Source organism: Zeugodacus cucurbitae, chromosome 6 (genome assembly GCF_028554725.1).
Source record: "Zeugodacus cucurbitae isolate PBARC_wt_2022May chromosome 6, idZeuCucr1.2, whole genome shotgun sequence".
Classification (NCBI taxonomy): domain Eukaryota; kingdom Metazoa; phylum Arthropoda; class Insecta; order Diptera; family Tephritidae; genus Zeugodacus; species Zeugodacus cucurbitae.
The window spans coordinates 36,614,408-36,634,564 of NC_071671.1; the positions used below are offsets into that span (position 1 = coordinate 36,614,408).

Here is a 20,157-nt window from a genome sequence, read left to right on the forward strand (position 1 = left end):
AAAACTTTACATTATATCATATTATCAGAAGAGTCAATATGTGGCATCACAGTAATTAATTGAAAGTGAAAGTCACTCAAAAAAAACCGTTTTCCAGCTGGATGATTTCAATAAATTTATTTTTCCACTAATATATTTTGACCTATATATACCAATAAATATGTAAATGTATATCTTTCAGATCTCTTTAAATATCAATTGATGTCTAAGCTACTTAGAACGTACACAAAAATTAAATATATACTTATACATTTGTATGTACATTTTCCCGTTTTCTTTATCTTTTGATTTGACCTGTGTGCAGTAAATAGTTTTGATTAATTTTTAAATTTTACCCTCTATTCTAGGGATTTTTTGTTCTACTCATGCAAGCAAGTATCAATCTCAATAATCAATTAGTACGTCAAGACAAAAAAGTAGTTTATGCTTTTTAGCATTTCCCTAAATATACACTAGATAATATGCTAACAAACTTTATGCTACTCGTAGTATGTTGGTATGTAAATATTTATGCAAAATAACAAAGTGTTCCCCGGTGTACATGGATAAAATCAATCGCTTTACAAAGCTTCATAGGTATCGCATATATTCGTATATTGCAAAAACTTAAAGTATACGCTACAATTTAAAGCTACCAAAATGTACTTCGATTGTGTTTTTTGTTTCATTAAATGCACTATAAAGTAGTATATCGGCCTCGTTTGAGCATAGGAGTTTGTATATAAAAGTTCTGATATGTATAGTTTAAGCTCTTTAGAACAGACAGCATTCGGAAAAACAGAACGGTGTTTTAACAAATTAGTATATTATTATATTTTTATATTAAATATTTATATATGTATGCAAGTCCACCTAAGCTTATACTTGAATGTTATCAAATGTACCTTGTATTAAGAAAACTAATATCAGAATTTCTTCGAAATTTTATATTTTTATGATTAAAAGATTGTTGATTACTTTTCAATAGTTTCCATGCCACAAAAACCACTAATTCCAAACTAGTTTCTATTCGAATTTGAATACGTACGGTCTTCAGTTAGCGAATTCTTGCTGCGAAGTCATCAAGCAATTTGTTTGCAATGACTAATTTCGTAATAACATCAACTAAAAAATCCTTTTGTTTTATAAATAAAAAATATTAATAATAGTTAATAGTTCTTAAATCATATTCAAATTTTTATTTATTAAGTTGCAGTCGATTACATTTCTGAGTTAGTCTTCGTATTTTTTCTTTGTAAATTTGATTCGTGATCGACATCTGAAAACATTCATGCCTCAACATTTAATATTGCGGTCTGATTGTGCTATGATTAGAACATTAAAATTGTTCATATAAATAATTTGACTTCTTACTGATTGTAAATGAGAAGAAAAGCTCAATTTCTCAATCTCAAAATTTTTGGACAGAGAAAAGTATAAACTGAAACTACTACAATTTGTATTTGAATCACTTATATATTCTTAGCAAGTTACATATGTATATAGTTTTCTTGAATGAAGGAAGCTACAACTCTTTGGCAATCGGAATGGCTGATTTAAGGATTTACCAAATCTCAGGATTTAAACTCTAAGCTCCGCAACAGAGCAGAGCTGAACGAAAATTGTTGTAAAATACCCCGAAACATAAGTGTTCTGTATTTCTAAAAGAAACTGCTTGATACTGAGTTCACATAGGTTGTCAACCTGTCATTAGATTTCTTCATTTTTAGGCAACCAATTGATATACAGTGGAACTTCTCTAACTCGAATCATCATAATCCACAAAAAAACTTCGAGTTAGAGAGACTTCCGAGTTACAGAAGGTAATTTGTATGAATTTTGACTTCTATTGCCAATTCAATAGTTCGAATTATGGAGAACTTCGAGTACGAGCAGTCTGAGTTATGGAAGTTCAACTGTATTATCAAACACTTGTGATTTGACTGCATCTCTTTTATCAGTGTGTATCTAATATGAGACTAGTATATTTCTGACGTAACGCTGACAAATGGCGTGACAGCCGGCTAACAAGCAGGATTTGTGGTTCATACTATGTACATATATGTAACTGTACTAAAGGTTTGACCGCAGTATTCTTGTGCTATACAAGCATACATAAATAAATATTGTGCTTACATATATATTTCACCTTAATATAGAAGTATATAAAATTTTTGTTTCTTTGAGGAAAGCAGATAGAATGCAACAATTTTAAAACACTGCATTTGCGAAGTAACAAGTCGTATATATGTATGCATATGTTTATAGACTGATAACAATTTTAATATTTTGTTTTATTTTGATTTGCTTTTAAATATTTTATCAAAAGAGTTACACTCCTTATATCTAGGAACTTTAACAATGCTCCATACAAACAAAATTTCCTCAGCTTGAAGTCATTAGTTATCTTGGCCTAGCATTTACATATGCCCTTACACATGTCTTCGAATATTGTGTTACATACATACTTATGTATGTATATATCTTATAAGTATTTATTAGGGTGGTCTCTCTTTCTTAAAACAGTAACCAGAAGTTGCATGTGTGTGTGTTAATATTTATAAATTTATTAATTTTTGGTTTTACAGTTTTACGCTTTTTACAGTTTTACATACTGATAATAATGTTGAATACTCAAAAATCTGATAAAATTATGCTTTTTAAAGCGTTCTTGCATTTCTGTTTATAACTACATACTTTTATACAGATATAGGTCCGAACTTATCAAAATGACTACTGAAAGTAACACAGTTGGTATTTGTTGGTATTGGTATTTTAGGAACTACTCCCACATGATTTAAGTCAAAAACAATATTATAATAGATTCTTCTATATCTGTACTATCTATTTACATTTTTATTGCCCATTTTAGTGCAATGAATGATAAAACTCTGACGAATTGCTTCTGCCTTGATATTGATCTGTGTAATAAATATGTGCATATACAGAAATATATAAGTATCATTTGAGCCGATATTTATCATAAGCCCACAAAGTTTAACTACGTTAAAAATAAGGGGTTTTAATTTCAGTGAATTATCTTGACAGCAAAACTGCCACTTTTATATTGCTCTTACCTTGGCACTCCATTAATCAATAATTTTTTCAAACTTGCTAAAGACTATATCATGCTTGCCTCCCAGATTATTTCAGATATATATTTAGCAGCAAAAAACAGAATTAAAAAATATTCAATTTTTTTTCTTGTGCTTAACTAAGAGAACTTTACTTCGTGGGTTTTTATGTGTACGAGAACTACATATATATGGACGTATGGAAGGATAGCTGAAATCAAGGAGAGTTTAGATTCTGTATTAATGGTGTCCTTTACGTTAAAACCTTTAAAGGAAAAACGTTAATTTTGAAAATCTTAATTTTGTAAATAGATCCTTATAAATAGATTCCAATCAGCAATATAGCAGCGTACAATTTAAAACAAACAAATTTTCGTATTCGACACTAGCCTCAGCAAAAGCCGAAAGCTGCCACCCTACACCATACCGTATGCATAACTGTATATTCGTAATAACAAATTTTAATATTCATATCAATAATATAAGTAATCTACAATGATGTAACAAGATTTCTTTTGAATTCGTATTCGTAAGTGCTATATGTGACTTCTTCAATGCATGCACTCGTATGTAAGTAAATGTATTTATGTATGTATATATCGTATATAATATCAAAACTAATGTTTATTTCTGGATAAAATAGTTACGTTTGCACTTCCTGTTTTCTTTTGAAATACTTGTAGCTTCAACAGGTATCTGGCAATATATGTATAAACTCTGTAGGTTTGTTTGTGTATCCAGTGTAAATAGTGAAAATAGGCCTTAACTGTTAAACTCTTATAAGCTATCAATACTTGATGCATCTCATTTCCTTTTTTTGAGAGTGTTAAAGTTTCACATTTGTAATGCTTTTGTTTGTTAATGTATGTATGTATGTACATATGTCTGTAAGAACTAGTGTCCGACCGATACTCAAGTTTTGGCCGAAGCCGATGCCGATTCTTTCATGAACAAATTTATTTAGTAAAGTAGTATAGTAACACAAAAAAAGCAAAAACAAAAAATGAAAGTGTTTATTAATCCAATTAATATTCAAAACTAAATAACTTATTTGTATAATAGATAGATAGAAAAAATAAGTTATTCGTCTTTTCTCAAAACAAGTTGCTACGTCAGCAAATAGCTTTTGTCCTTTAAGAATAGAAATAAATCTTTTTTGGGAGGTGTTGATTATGAAAATTTGTCTCAACAGAAACTTTTAAAAATAGACTCTCCCAATTTTTTGTCAATATGTCAATGAAATTATCTTCAAAATCTCAACAAGTTGTTGAACAAAACTGTGTATATAAGAAATAAATCGCATCATTCTAAATAAAGTAAAAATAAATTTAAAACAAAAACAAGTAAGGAAGGGCTAAGATCGGGTGTAACCGAACATTTTATATTCTCCCAATTTATTCATTTAACTTTATTTATATTATATAATACACAATTTGACCCACATATTCGTCATATATATATTGTATAAAGTCCATTGAAAGTTGGAAACCATAATATTAGGTTAGAAGCACCGAGGTCCTCGTGTCCGATATATGGGGCCTTAAAAACCTATGGTCCGATTTCGGCGTTTTTTAGAATGGGGCTGCCACACTATAAAAATAGTATTTGTGCAAAGTTCTCCACCTATATCTCCACTAGTACTTACTTTATATATTGTAAAGTAAACGATTCAGATCGTCTTCAAAGTTCTGGTATATAGGAAGTAGGCGTGGTTGTGAAGCGATTTGGCCTATTTTCACAACATATCATTGGGATGTAAGGAAACTATTACAAACCAAGTTTCATTGAAATCCTGAGATATGGTTTTTGACCTATAAGTGGGCAACGCCACGCCCATTTTCCATTTTGTAAAAAAATCTGAGTGCAGCTTCCATCTGCCGTTTCTTATGTGAAATTTAGTGTTTCTGACGTTTTTCGTTAGTGATTTAACCCACTTTTAGTAATTTTCAACCTAACCTTTGTATGGGAGGTAGGCGTGGTTATTATCCGATTTCTGTATTAAGAAGTGGCTAAAAAACATGATTGCAGAAAGTTTGGTTTATGTATGTAGCTCTATTAGTTTGCGAGATATGTACAAAAAACCTATTTGGGGGCGGGGCCACGCCCACCTCCCCAAAAAAATGACATCCAAATATGCCCCTTCAAAGTGCGATCCTTCATACCAAATTTTATTTCCATAGCTTTATTTCTGGCTTAGTTATGGCACTTTATGTGTTTTCGGTTTTCGCCATTTTGTGGGCGTGGCAGTGGTCCGATTTTGCTTATTTTCGAAAGCAACCTTCCTATGGTGCCAAGAAATAAGTGTGCCAAGTTTCATAAATATATCTTAATTTTTACTCAAGTTACAGATGGCACAGACGGACGGACGGACAGACAGACATTCGGATTTGAACTCCACTCTTCACCCTGATAACTTTGGTATATATAACCCTATATCTAACTCGTTTAGTTTTTGGTGTTACAAACAACAGTTATGTGAACAAAACTATAATACTCTCTAGCAACTTTGTTGCGAGAGTATAATAATAAAGTTCGTTATTCTAGACATAATATTAGCGTCGTGGGGAATGATTGGTTCAGGCAAATATGAATCAAACTGTGTTTTATAAGGTGAACAGAAGACTTTTAGATATTTTAGGCTTTTAAGAAATCAAGAAAGTAAAGGAAAAATTAATGTAAAGGCAATTCAAAAGAAATAAAAATAATCGGCCAAATATGGCCGGTGCCGAAGCCGATGTTGAATTATACAAAACTTAGACAGCTGACAAAAGATATAAAAAAATACAATTTTGTCCATGAAAATTAATTAAAAAAAAATTATACACAATATTTCTCAACCGATTAGAAGACATTTGGCGACTACAAGAATATTTGCAATAAAAACGTTTTTTTAAGGACTTTCCTTATACAATTTCTTATATTTAACTTAAGTATAAAACATTAAACAATAAATTAAGTAAATTGAATTCTTACAAAAATATTGATAGTTAAAATATGAGATCACAGATAATATATAAACTTCCATGCCTATAGACTAAATTATTATATTCCATAAAAATACTAACAATACGAAAATATACCGCAAAAATTATAAATCTGTAAACCACAACTTGACGCATTCTCAGTGGATATTTTTACAATTTTCACAATTGGCGACCTTACCAGATGTAAGCTAATCATTTTTACATTCTGTTGTGTATATATATAGTGTCTCGATCGGACCGTTGGACAAACTCTTTTAAGTTTGAATTCTTAAAATTAATATTTTCCCTAATAATTATTTTATGCAAGACAATTTCGCTAATATATTCGCGTTATTTTAGCGCGTGTGTGTATGCATTTCACTACACTTTTATCAACTGTAAACACATATTTAACAGGTGCATACGTCTGTTTTGATTGCAATTTTAAAACGATTCCTAACGAATATGTATGTTTTAACAAGTGGATCAATGGCAAATGCATATGGTCTAATTTACTATTTTATTTATGACCAATAGTAGCATTTGTTTTCTCATCCTCCGAAAATTCCTGCTTACAGTAATCCATGACAACATCAGCACGACAATCGCCCATAAGCCCTGGTAGGAGTACAGCCACTCCCATTATTGTTACAATGGTGCCGAAGACGACCAGTCCCAGTGCTGGTAATTTTTCGCGGCTGAAGAGAGAATGTGATTCCATTTGTATATAAGCTAAACCTGGTAGAATGTACGCCAAAGGAATCGCTGCCAAAAGTCCCTATAAAAGCAATGATAGAAGCATATCAAATAAATATTTAAATTTAACAATTTTCGCTACTATCATTACATTTAACTCCAACACCGATCCCAAACAATCAGTTAGTGGCGAAATGATGAAAGCGCTGAAGACTATAACTAAAGTTATGGTTTTCCCATATTCATCAATATCCGCACCCTTCTCGAGATTGGGATCTTTGTCTAATGTCAGCTCATTAATAGGTTCTTTCAATACAAAACGGTGCACAAAAGCGCGCACAATCTGAAGCATTAAAAAAAATTCGTGATTTAATTATTTTAGAGCTTTCAGATATGCTTTCAAACAATATCATCTAACCTCTCGCGAAACAAAACATTCTATTGGAAAAGTCAACAAAATGGAAATGGAGAAAAGCACACGTGAAAAGTTCATCAGATCATCATTCCAACAGTAATTCTCCAATAAATCGCCTAAAATGGTAAAGAGAAAAAAGAGAGACAAAGTTAAAAAGCATTAATAAGTACCCTTTACAGATTTTGCTATCATATTTGCGTACGAAAGGCGTCTTGACATTTAGTACTTCAAAGTTTTATTGAACTTTATATCTTATTCAATTTCGTTTTTATGTCGTCCACAGTTATTAACGCAGAAACACTTTGCTTCAGGGCAACATCAAAATATTTACTTAGGGTTGCAGAGTCCGTAGACAGTATATAGTAAATATGTATCTGGCAAGTATTTACTTACTGCAAGATATAATATTTATATTGCAGACATAGGCGAAGTAAAACTCCTCCCATCCACTTTTAAAATTACATTTGGGCAAATGGCTGAGCAAGGTCAGGCAAATGCAGTTCAAGTCCGTTATCCCAAATTTTGGACAAACTAAACGAACAAGAACAAGTAAGGAAAGGCTAAGTTCGAGTGCAACCGAACATTTTATACTCTCGCAATTTATTGAAGAAATTTTATTATAATAACATACAAATTTACCCATAAATCCCTGAGGTAATTCCTGAACCGATTTCATTCATTTTCACCAGCAAAGTAAACTATATCCAAGACTATACGCTCACTTAATTTTGCTAAGATATCTCACATATAAACAAATACATATATGCGGAATAAAGCCCACGGTATTTTTGAAAAACCTATAATTAGGTATATGGAGAGGTTATGACCCGATTTTAGTAATTTTTGGATCAGAGGCACACTATTAGAAGAAAACAATTTCCCCTGAATTACATTAAATTATCTGAGAGATTTACTCATATTTTCGGTTAAAATGTATCCTTTGGCGCTTAGTTCAACATGTTCGATATCTGGGGCCTTGAAAAATTATAGTCCGTTTTCGACAATTTTTTCACAAGTGAAGCCAGAGATGATATGCACTGTTTGCGTAAAGTTTTATTCCGCTATCTTCATTGGTTCCTTATGTTTTAATTATAAAGTGAAGGAGTAAGATGGAATTCAAAATTGAGTTACCGTGACCCTCGATCCTTGACTAGTTAGTTAATAGTTAATGTGCCAATGACATATTGGACACATTTGTCTATTACAATATATTGATTGTGGTATTAACTTGTACGCGGCACATAATTTCCTTCCATGAACTAATTTGTACCCTATAAATAATATTCCTTGTTGCCTCAGCCCCTACAAATTGGGAGTTGACACAACTAAAGTTTCCGCGTGTAAAATCAGTCTTAGACAACCACCTGGTCACAGGTAAATTAATTTATCTGGCGGCGCTGACCACCGGTGGTCCACAAATGTAAATTAATTTTAATTCAAAAACCATACTAGAAATTATCATCAAAATCGTCATCGAAATCATTTTGTGCACACGATGCATAGAAACATGTTAAAGATTATACGTTCACTTAGTATGCCTAAATCGAATTGAGGGCAATGGAAACATATAGTGTAAAATCAGTCTTAGACAACCACCTGGTCACAGGTAAATTAATTTATCTGGCGGCGCTGACCACCGGTGGTCCACAAATGTAAATTAATTTTAATTTAAAAACCATACTAGAAATTATCATCAAAATCGTCATCGAAATCATTTTGTGCACACGATGCATAGAAACATGTTAAAGATTATACGTTCACTTAGTATGCCTAAATCGAATTGAGGGCAATGGAAACATATAGTCCGATTTGGACAAATGTTATGTGAGCAATATTCTTTCACCGTATATTAGGTTTGGGTTAACGTAATTGTCCGATTTCGCTTACCTGCAATACCAACCCTCCCATAGTAGTAAGTTATCGCTTACTCCAACAGACGGACAGACAGATATCTACATTTCAACCCGTATCGTCGACCTGAGCAGTTTGATATACATATATCTCGATTAGTTTTAGGAGTTTCAAACAACCATTAGGTGAACAAAACTATTATACATCAAAGTACAACACTTTAACCTGATCCAGATTTGATCAAATTCCATGAATTAATTCCAATAAATAGATGAGGAGTACAAACTTTATTGAATTTACTAAATTGCTTAATATTCCTTTATTTTAATTATTTTCAGATGTATGAAATGTATTTACAGTACTTTTCGCTAAATTGCACATCAAAATTTGCACAAATTTTCGTTCAATTAACCGGGGAATCAATTAACTGATACTCGCTTAATTTAACAATTTCTTCAATTAAAAGAATCCCGTATAAATGAACAGTTTGTTCAATTACAGGAATCACTCTTATTTAGACCACCTGGTGAATTAAGGGATTAGGGATTCAAAACTTGAAATTGTTTTGTCTTATTAAATAGTACAATATTAAAATATTAACCAAAATTATGAAATAGATACAATTAAAATTTCAAGAGATATAAGGAAAATCCTACCATCAGACCATTTCAGTATGAATGTAAAACTTTAAACGGGTTTATCTTAAACTCAAATTTTGAAGTCAGTGGACATAATTTCTTGAAAATTTATGAAGCGATTCTGTTGCAAAATTCCCAAACATCTTTATTACAACTATTTTTTTGAATCAGTACATGGCGAAAATTTGACCACAAAAGTTAGTTTTTTTTATTCAAAATCTATCAAAAATTCAATTTTTAATACTTTCTTTTTGCCTTCGTTCATTACCAAGAAATATTTTTGGTTTGTTGATTTGGATGAGCCAATAATGATTTATGATGCCCACGGCAAGAACCTTTTTTTGGCCACTTTATGAAAGATGAGGTACCAACGGCTGAGCTTTCGGAATTTGAAAATATAAATTTCACAATATGTAACTTTAATATGCTGAAAATATTAGGATGTATATGCCTGTATAAATATACTCACGTTTTCAACCTCTGAAACTCACCTAACCCCTTAAAAGATAATGCATATGTATGTGCACTTAAAGTATTTCAAATATTTGAATATTTTTTATCCTTAAAGGTAAAAATGCAATAACTATATTATGTACTATGTAATCTATGTATCAATTAATGTACATACATATCTATACTAATATTATAAAGCTGAAGAGTTTGTTTGTTTGTTTGTTTGAACGCGCTAATCTCCGAAACTACTGGTTCGAATTGAATAATTCTTTTTGTGTTGGATAGTCCATTTATCGAGGAAGGCTATAGGCTATATAGCATCACGACCAATAGGAGCGAAGAAACAGTGGTAAATGTCTAAAAAACGGGATTTTGGCAACGATCTCAAAATGGCATTACGTTAGCTCTCGCATCTACTGGAATTGCTGCAACGCTACTTGAAGTTGGAAGAACGGCACATACGACACTGTAGCTTCAGTTAAACATGCAAATCTATGAAACATAAATGAGATGAGCGCAATTTTCTAGAAGCACTTGACAGAACAATGAAAGATCTGTGGAATAATAATCATCGCTTTGGTGGCGTAATGATACTGTTATTGACAAACACATTCTGTTATTTCGAAATCAACAGCGGCGGAGGAATTGAACGCATGTCTCAAGTCATCGTACTTGTGGCGGCACGCGAAAACCATATGATTGACCATGAATATGCGTGTGTTCCTGCAACAGGATAGCACCGCAGAAGATCTGCAAAGAACTGGGCAAATTCCGGTTAATACTTCTAATGGTTTGATATCAATCCGAACATTAGCCAAATTTATCGTAACTACGATTGGTTGAGTGCAAGCAGATTTTTAACTGTCAAAAATACCGATGTCGATAACTTAATCTATACGACTTAAAGTCAACTTCCGGGATATTTGTGTTCATACACATCGATCGATCATGTTGAAAATGAAGACGAAGCTGTGAATTAACCAATGAAATTTCTAACGGGCCAAAAAAAAGCGTTTTTGAAGATTTTTTTTTGAGAAAATTACTGAATATTTTTGAATAGTTTTATTATCATATTATTCATTGACATTTCAAATATGTTTTACAAACAATCAGTTTTACAAAATGTCGAAAATCAACGAAGTTGCAGCCACTTGAAGTAGGCACTCAACGGTGTCCCGGATATAAGATCGTAGAATCATCTGAAACACATGGGATAAAAAAAAATTAGTTCTTTAGAAGTATATCTCCAAGCCAACGGTGCCCTTTTAAAAGAAAATTTTTTTTTCATTTTTTCAACGGTCGGTGAAGGTAAAAAGTACGTTTTTAGCCCTAAAAATGCGCCATTTTGTGGCTGTAAAATCGAATAGAAACAAAAAATAAATAAAATGGGACCGTTGGCTGGGACTCAATTCTATGTTGCACAAGTGTGCAAAATTTCAATACGATCAGTGCATAACTTTTTGAGTTATCGTGGACACCGACTTCAGAAAAGGCGTTTCGAGAAAAACGCGTTCAAAGTTTTGGGATTCGTCAAATCTTTTCACATATTCGTGAGCACTTGGGCCGGTGGTGACTTCCATCTTTCTCCGAATGAGCTGAAATTTTGAGACAACATTCTTCAATAGTTGTACATTCGATTTAACAAATAAAAAAAATGATTTTTTAAAAAATTTTATCCCTAAACCCCCCCCCCCCCCTTAAGCTGCGTTATATTGAGAAAAAAAATTTAGAAAAATCGCAAATAAATGTTTTCCAACACTATTCAAATTCAACTTTGTTTTCAAAACAAATAATTTCACGCAGTTCAACGACTGCGGAGTCAGCTAGTGTATATATATTTGTTTTTTTTTTTTCAAATTTATTATTAAACAAGTAAGGAAAAAGTAAAGCATAAAGAGCTATAACTAAGCCATAAATAAAGTTATGAAAGTAAAATTTGGAACATAGGAACTCATTAGAGGGCACATTTGAATGTAATTTTTTTGTAAAAAAGTTTTTTGTATATATCTTGCAAACCAATAAAGCTATATAAACCAAACCTTCTGCAGTCGTTTCTTTTAGCCGTTTCCTTATACAGTCCAAAAATGAAAGAAATCGGATAATAACCACGCCCACCTCCCATACAAAGGTTACGTTGAAAATTACTAAAAGTGGGTTAACTCACTAAAAAACGTCAGAAACACTAAATTTTACAGAAGAAATGGAAGAAAGACGCTGCACTCAGATTTTTTACAAAATGAAAATGGGCGTGGCATCGCCCACTTATGGGTCAAAAACCACATCTCAGGAACTAATCGACAGATGTCAATGAAATTCGGTATATAATATATTCTTGACACCCTGATAACACGGATATAAAATAGACCAAATCGGTTCACAACCACGACTACTTTCCTTATAACTCAATTTTGAATTCCATGTTATTCCTTCACTTTATAATGTAAACATAAGGAATCAATGAAGATAACGGAATGAAACTTTACACAAATAGTGCATATCAACTCTGGCTTCACTTGTGAAAAAATTGTCGAAAACGGACTATAACTTTTCAAGGCCTCAGATATCGTACATGTTGAACTCTGCTCCTAAGGATAAATTTTAACCGAAAATATGGGTAAATCTCTCAGATAATTTAAAGTAATTAAGAGAAAATTGTTTTCTTCTAATAGTGTGTCCAAAAATTATTAAAATCGGGTCATAACATCTCCTAGATCCCATATAACGGGTGATTTTTTTGAGGTTAGGATTTTCATGCATTAGTATTTGACAGATCACGTGGGATTTCAGACATGGTGTCAAAGAGAAAGATGCTCAGTATGCTTTGACATTTCATCATGAATAGACTTACTAACGAGCAACGCTTGCAAATCATTGAATTTTATTACCAAAATCAGTGTTCGGTTCGAAATGTGAAATCCGCTTTTTTATCGACAAATTTTGTTCAGCGATGAGGCTCATTTCTGGTTGAATGGCTACGTAAATAAGCAAAATTGCCGCATTTGGGGTGAAGAGCAACCAGAAGCCGTTCAAGAACTGCCCATGCATCCCGAAAAATGCACTGTTTGGTGTGGTTTGTACGCTGGTGGAATCATTGGACCGTATTTTTTCAAAGATGCTGTTGGACGCAACGTTACGGTGAATGGCGATCGCTATCGTTCGATGCTAACAAACTTTTTGTTGCCAAAAATGGAAGAACTGAACTTGGTTGACATGTGGTTTCAACAAGATGGCGCTACATGCCACACAGCTCGCGATTCTATGGCCATTTTGAGGGAAAACTTCGGAGAACAATTCATCTCAAGAAATGGACCCGTAAGTTGGCCACCAAGATCATGCGATTTAACGCCTTTAGACTATTTTTTGTGGGGCTACGTCAAGTCTAAAGTCTACAGAAATAAGCCAGCAACTATTCCAGCTTTGGAAGACAACATTTCCGAAGAAATTCGGGCTATTCCGGCCGAAATGCTCGAAAAAGTTGCCCAAAATTGGACTTTCCGAATGGACCACCTAAGACGCAGCCGCGGTCAACATTTAAATGAAATTATCTTCAAAAAGTAAATGTCATGAACCAATCTAACGTTTCAAATAAAGAACCGATGAGATTTTGCAAATTTTATGCGTTTTTTTTTTTAAAAAGTTATCAAGCTCTTAAAAAATCACCCTTTACTTATTTATAGGTTTTTCAAAAATACGTGGGCTTTATTCCGCATATATGTATTGGTTATGAGATATCTTAGCAAAATTAAGTGATCATATAGTCTTGGATATATAGTAGCTTGCAGGTGAAAGTGAATGAAATCGGTTCAGGAATTACCTCAGCCCTCATATACTATATATGACGATTTCCGTTATTCTACTAAACTCTATGCCGAATTTATGGGTAAATTGTGTGTTAACTTAATAAAATTTCTTCAATAAATTGCGAGAGTACAAAATGTTCGGTTGCACCCGAACTTAGCCTTTCCTTACTTGTTTTAATTCTATTTTCTACAGACATATGTATTTATTTTGTACTTTATGATTCTTACTTAATTTGATGATTTTTGATAATTTTAAGGATTTTTGATGCTTTGCGAGGCTTTTCGAAGCTTTTTATTTCGGTTTTAATTTGCCGATTGTAAACAAAAAACAGCTGTTAATAGCATTCGCTTAGTTTTATTTATTTTTTGTGCGCCCATTTAGTAAAATTCGAACGACTTTCTAACACTGGAAATAAACAAACAACCACATAATCTGTAAAAAAGGGCCTAGGTTGGTCAAAGTGGGTGATTTTGTCATACTTAATTTTGTTGTTGTTTACTTAATCACATAACCACATAACCCGATAACCACCTTATCGTGAACAGCCTAATTGTAAAGTAAACGATTCAGATTGGCTTCAAAGTTCTGCTTATAGGAAGTAGGCGTGGTTGTGAACCGATTTGGCCTATTTTCACAACATATCATACCATTTTCAGGAAAATATTACAAACCGAATTTCATTGAAATTGGTCGAGTAGTTTTGGAGATATGGTTTTTGACCCATAGTGGGCGGAGCCATGCCACAAGTGATATCCCCACTGACTCAAGTTATGTAACAGTGACATTTGCGATGACACAGCACTGTTAGTAGCTGGCGAGTCAACCTCATTATCTACCCTTCGAGTGCAGAAAGCAGTTCTGCAATTACTGTATGGGCTACTAAGTGGCGCATTAAATTAAATGATTCCAAATCAATGCACATAGACTTTACTTAAAAAAAACAGCTAACCATCCTATTTATATAAATCTGTGGTCGGCAGTGCTTGACACAATTGTGCCGAACTTACATCAAGTACACTTACGCTCTATCTTTCAGTAGTTGTGGAACCTTCAACCTTTTGGATCATTGTCGTGTTGGAAGATAAATGATCCGCCAAGCCCCAATTTGGCCGCAGTTTCGTTTAAATTTGATTTTAAAATATTAAGATAATCATATTGGTTCATTGTATGCTCAATGAACATAAGATTGCCTACTCCAGGTGCTGCCATACACCCCCAAACCATGAGCGACCCACCACCATGTTTTACGGTTGCAGTCATATTCCGTGGATCAAGTTCAGTATTGACTTTTCTCTATACTTTTTCATGTCCATCTGATCCAAAAATATTATATTTACTTTTATCCGAGAAAATAACAGAGTTCCAGAAATGTTTGTCTTTGGTTTCGTGCTCTTTCACAAACTTCAATCTTCATATAACACTCGATGAATTGTTTGGGGATCGCAGGTTTTACCAGTCTCATTTTCAATTTAAATTCCCACTTTTGGTGCACTTTTCTTCGCGTTCGCCTGTATCTTCCGTGTGATAATACGCCGCTTCCTTTCATCAAATATTTTTGGCCGCCCTGATCGTTCTTTATTTTTTGTATTTTATTCTTCTTTATATTTTTCTATTACTTTTTGAACAGTAGAATTGCTTTTATTTATCGTTTTTCCAATTTGTGTCTGACTATTATTTTCTTTATATAGTTTTATTATAACATCTTTCAAATCTCGTGATAGTTCTTTTCCGCGAGGCGCCGTGGTAAAAATTTAAATGAAATTACGGATGAAATTTATTAAAACTTGAAAATTGTTATTTTGTAAACAAATTTATTGCTTTACAAGAGGATAAATACTGGGAGGCAGTTGAAAACATACTGAAATGGTAAATTGCATACTTATTTGTGACATAATTTTTGCTTTTTACTGAGAAAATCTAACGGTTCTTAATAACGGGATATGTGAATGGTATCGGATTGTTATATTTGTGAAGACGATATCATGAGTAATGTTTTTTTTAAATAGACAAAATAGTTTTTTTGTTATATTGTAAATAATTTGACTTTTTTACGTCTACACATAGTGCATACTTATTTTTGTGATGCACTGTATAATTAACAGATTAATGTGCCATAAATGTGCAAAAACAGCGTAATTGATACATAAAAAATCAGTGACTATAAAAAGATTTTAGTAAAAGACTATTAGCGAATGAAAAACCTAATGAATCCAGAAAAGTCTGTGATTAGCTAAAAAACTATGATTTTGAAGCCAAATCCAAAAAATACATACTTATATCAATAAATGACACACAAATTTGATGTGAATAGAAAAATGGATAGTGAACAGATTGAATAGCTTCAACTGATGATCAGTCGACAAGAAGCTATTATTGAGCAACAACAATTAAAACTCCAAGAGGTTGATAATACAATCAAAACTCAAGCACACCATATACAAAACCAAGGTCCTACAACAGCAGCAATGCAGGAGTTAGTACAACAACAACATTTATTAATAGAGACAAATTACAACAGTTCCGCCACTTGAAACAGTTGGAAGGAACAAGCCACCTAATGCAGTTTACATAGTCCGTGGAAAGAACATTAGGCTTGTGTTCTGATGATTCAGTTGTACAGGAGTTTGGACTACAAATAATAATCCAGGAAAAAATATGTGGTAATGCAGCTAAATGTCTCCGTGAAATAAGGGAAAATGCTACTTGGGAAGAAATAAAAAATAAATTGAAAGAACATCTTCAATTAAGGATATATCAAAGTGAGTAATTTACGAGAACTTTTAAGTATATTTATTACAACAAAATACGATATATTAGAACTACAATTTTTTGTCGTATAATTTTTTGATATATATGAACCGCATAATATAGAACGAGACTTAATTGACCTTCTCTTAAACAAAATACATTCATCAACTAGAGCTCTTATGACTGAAACGACTACACTTGACCAAATAAAAGAAAAATATACAAAATACAAGCTTTTAGATGGAAATAATACGATTGCTTTTGGCCACCGTAAGACCACAAGTAAACCTCAATACAATTCTAATAATAAGACACAAAATAACAATTACATGAACAATAATAACCAAATTAAACAGAAATAATTACAGATCGGATAATAATTATCACAAATTTTATGATAATAAGTCGAACAACACAAAACAGTATAATTCGCAAAAATCAACTCAATCAAAAATGTCCTATATAACTATTGACCTGACTGAACAAATGGAGATCCAAATATTGAAGATCAATATAAAAATGACGGAACAAATGAAAGTATAAATTATCACGAAGAGCCTCGGAATCAAGATTAATAATATAATTACATTAACCATAGACAACCGAAAAATTAGATGTCTTATAATAGGCCCGAATACTCAATTTAGTCTCAAACCCCCAATTTACTTTTCTACAATAAATGGAAGAGATAAAATTACACGTTTTCCGAAAGAGTTTCCATCATTTGGAACTATATCTTGGAAAGTGGTCAACTTGAAAAACAAAAATTACAACGCGATCATTGGCTGAAACATTTTGAAAGCCTTCAAAGCAACCATTAACAATGGTGACGACTATATAGAAATAGGCAAAAGAAATTTGTTTTTTGAAAAATACCCTTTTGATGTAAATATATGTCATTTGTCACATATGTATATGTAAATAGAACAGCTATTGAAAATTTATACTTCTCACATCTAAATAGTGAAGAAAGGGCAGCAATAAAAAAATTAATAACAAAATATGAATCATTATTCTAAAAAGGAGGTGATAATCTTACATTGCTCACAATGTTCAACACCAAATGGTTACAACAACAAACAATCCAATCTACTCAAAAATTTATAGATACCCCATAATTCATGAACAAGAAATATCACTTCAAATAAGAGACATGCTTGAGCAGGGAATAATTACAGAATCTTCGTCTCCCTATAATAGTCCTCTATGGATCGTACCCAAAAAATTCGACAATTCTTCCCAATAAAAATGGATAATTGTAATTGATTATTGAAAACTCAATGCAAATACTGTAAGTGATTCCTAACATTGATTCTATTCTTGATAAACTGGGAAGGGCACAATACTTAACTACAATAGATCTCGCTAAGGGTTTCCATGAAATTAAGGTCAAAACAGAAGATCGAAAGAAAACACCATTCAGTACCCCTCATGGTCATTTGGAATTTGTCAGTTTTGAAAGAACATATCAATAAACAAGTAAGGAAAGGCTAAGTTCGGGTGTAACCGAACATTTTATACTCTCGCAATTTATTTATTTAACTTTATTTATATTATATAATACATAATTTGACCCACATATTCGTCATATATATTGTATAAAGTCCATTGAAAGTTGGAAATAGGTTAGAAGCAGCGAGGTCCTCGTGTTCGATATATGGGGCCTTAGTGCTTACTTTATATATTGTAAAGTAAACGATTCAGATTGTCTTCAAAGTAAGGCATTTCGCGCAGAGCACTTATGCAAAGTGCCATAGGCATGCGCGATGTTCATTCGTTGCTGGTTCGACAACGACTTAAGTGCTGAACACATAGGCAACGAAAAGCGACGACCGACATCTGTCAAATGTTAAAATACAAGCGTTCTTATGGGCACAGTTTTTTAGACAACAGCAGGGCTTCGCGACAAAAGGGTTCAAGTCTCCGCTGTCGCCAAATTATAAATATTTCTAATTTTGCCAACGACAATGGCCGCTGTAGAGCTGCCACTAGTATGTGAGATGTAAAATTATTCAAAGTTCTAACAAGTATGACTTTATTTTGCCAGCTGTAGCGTAAAATAGCTTGGATATATCGTTTATAATAACAATCGATTATATAAAACAAATAAATCGACTTATTTTTACATTTTTTGCACAAATAATTTCACTTTAAACTAAATACATATGTAACACAAATTTGTATTAATATTTGTGTATTTTAATATTTGACAGATGTCGCTCTTCGCTTGTCGTCGTCTATGTGTTCAGCACTTGAAAGATTTTGGTACGGCTACAATGAAATTGCTGGCTTTAAAGCGACATTTGAAATCAGCCTACGTATTGTCGAATCTCAATTTCATGTAGAAATTTTTTGGGAAAGAGTAGGTTTCATAAATAACAGATTAGGACAAGCAGCTTTCGGAGACTTGTACAACTTTGTTTATAATGTATTTAGACTTCCGCACAGTTCAGCCGCTGCTGAGCAAAAATTAAGAAACCGGGTCACTCTCTTTTTGGTCGGCAAAAGATGTTTTAAAATATTTTATTTGAAGGGATTATACATACATATATGTATGTTGAGGTGCGTGAAAATGGGAAAATTTTAATTTTCTGTAGAGGAATGAAGCAATATTTTTATTGCATACTTGGTATTGGTCACTCTACTCGACTTGCACTCCTGCTCTCTGAGAGCACTCATCAGCATCTCGGTATAAGGGAACTGTGGAACGGCATCTCAAACTCACTGCGTACCGCTGCAGCCGAAACAATTGGTTTTCGGCAACGACAAAAAACAAGCTGGTACGATGAGGAGTGCCGTCTCGCAGCGGAGAGAAAACAGACTGCCTACCTCGCAACATTGCAAACGACCACAACACGTGCGGGATGGGATAGATACCGAGAGCTGAAGAGGGAAGCGAGACGCATTTGCAGACAAAAAAAGAAAGAGGCCGAAATGCGTGAGTACGAAGAGCTTGAGAAGCTGGCAGACAGAGGGAATGCTCGAAAATTTTATGAAAAAATGAAGCGACTTAACGAAGGTTTCAAGACCGGAGCATCCTCATGTAGAGACCAAGGTGGTAATCTGGTAACCGATGTCCAGGGCATACTGGGATTATGGAGGGAACACTTCTCCGACCTGCTGAATGGCAGTGAGAGTACAACACCAGGAGATGGCGAACCCGATCCCCCAATCGATGACGATGGAACAGATGTTCCATTACCCGACCATGAAGAAATTCGAATAGCAATTACCCGCTTGAAGAACAACAAAGCAGCGGGGGCCGATAGATTACCGGCAGAACTATTCAAATACGGCGGCGAAGAACTGATAAGGTGCATGCATCAGCTTCTTTGCAGAATATGGTCGGAAGAAAGCATGCCTGACGATTGGAATCTCAGTGTGCTCTGCCCAATCCATAAAAAGGGAGATCCCACAATCTGCGCCAATTACCGTGGGATCAGCCTCCTAAATATCGCATACAAGGTTCTATCGAGCGTATTGTGTGAAAGACTAAAGCCCATCGTCAACAAACTGATTGGACCTTATCAGTGTGGCTT

At 33.3% G+C, this 20,157-nt stretch overlaps 1 protein-coding gene across 1 annotated transcript in view; it reads right to left on the reverse strand.

Annotated features, from left to right (window-relative positions):
- Positions 1 to 553: 553 nt before the first annotated feature.
- The window catches only part of LOC105219948 (putative sodium-coupled neutral amino acid transporter 11), a 64,599-nt gene continuing 44,995 nt past the window's right edge, over positions 554 to 20,157 (reverse strand). The window contains exons 8-10 of the mRNA XM_054232992.1: positions 7,131 to 7,243; positions 6,864 to 7,055; positions 554 to 6,794 (exon numbers count right to left, since the gene is read on the reverse strand). Of these exons, the coding sequence (XP_054088967.1) occupies positions 6,537 to 6,794; positions 6,864 to 7,055; positions 7,131 to 7,243 (563 nt within the window). The 3' untranslated portion in view covers positions 554 to 6,536. The remainder of the gene's footprint in view (positions 6,795 to 6,863; positions 7,056 to 7,130; positions 7,244 to 20,157) is intronic.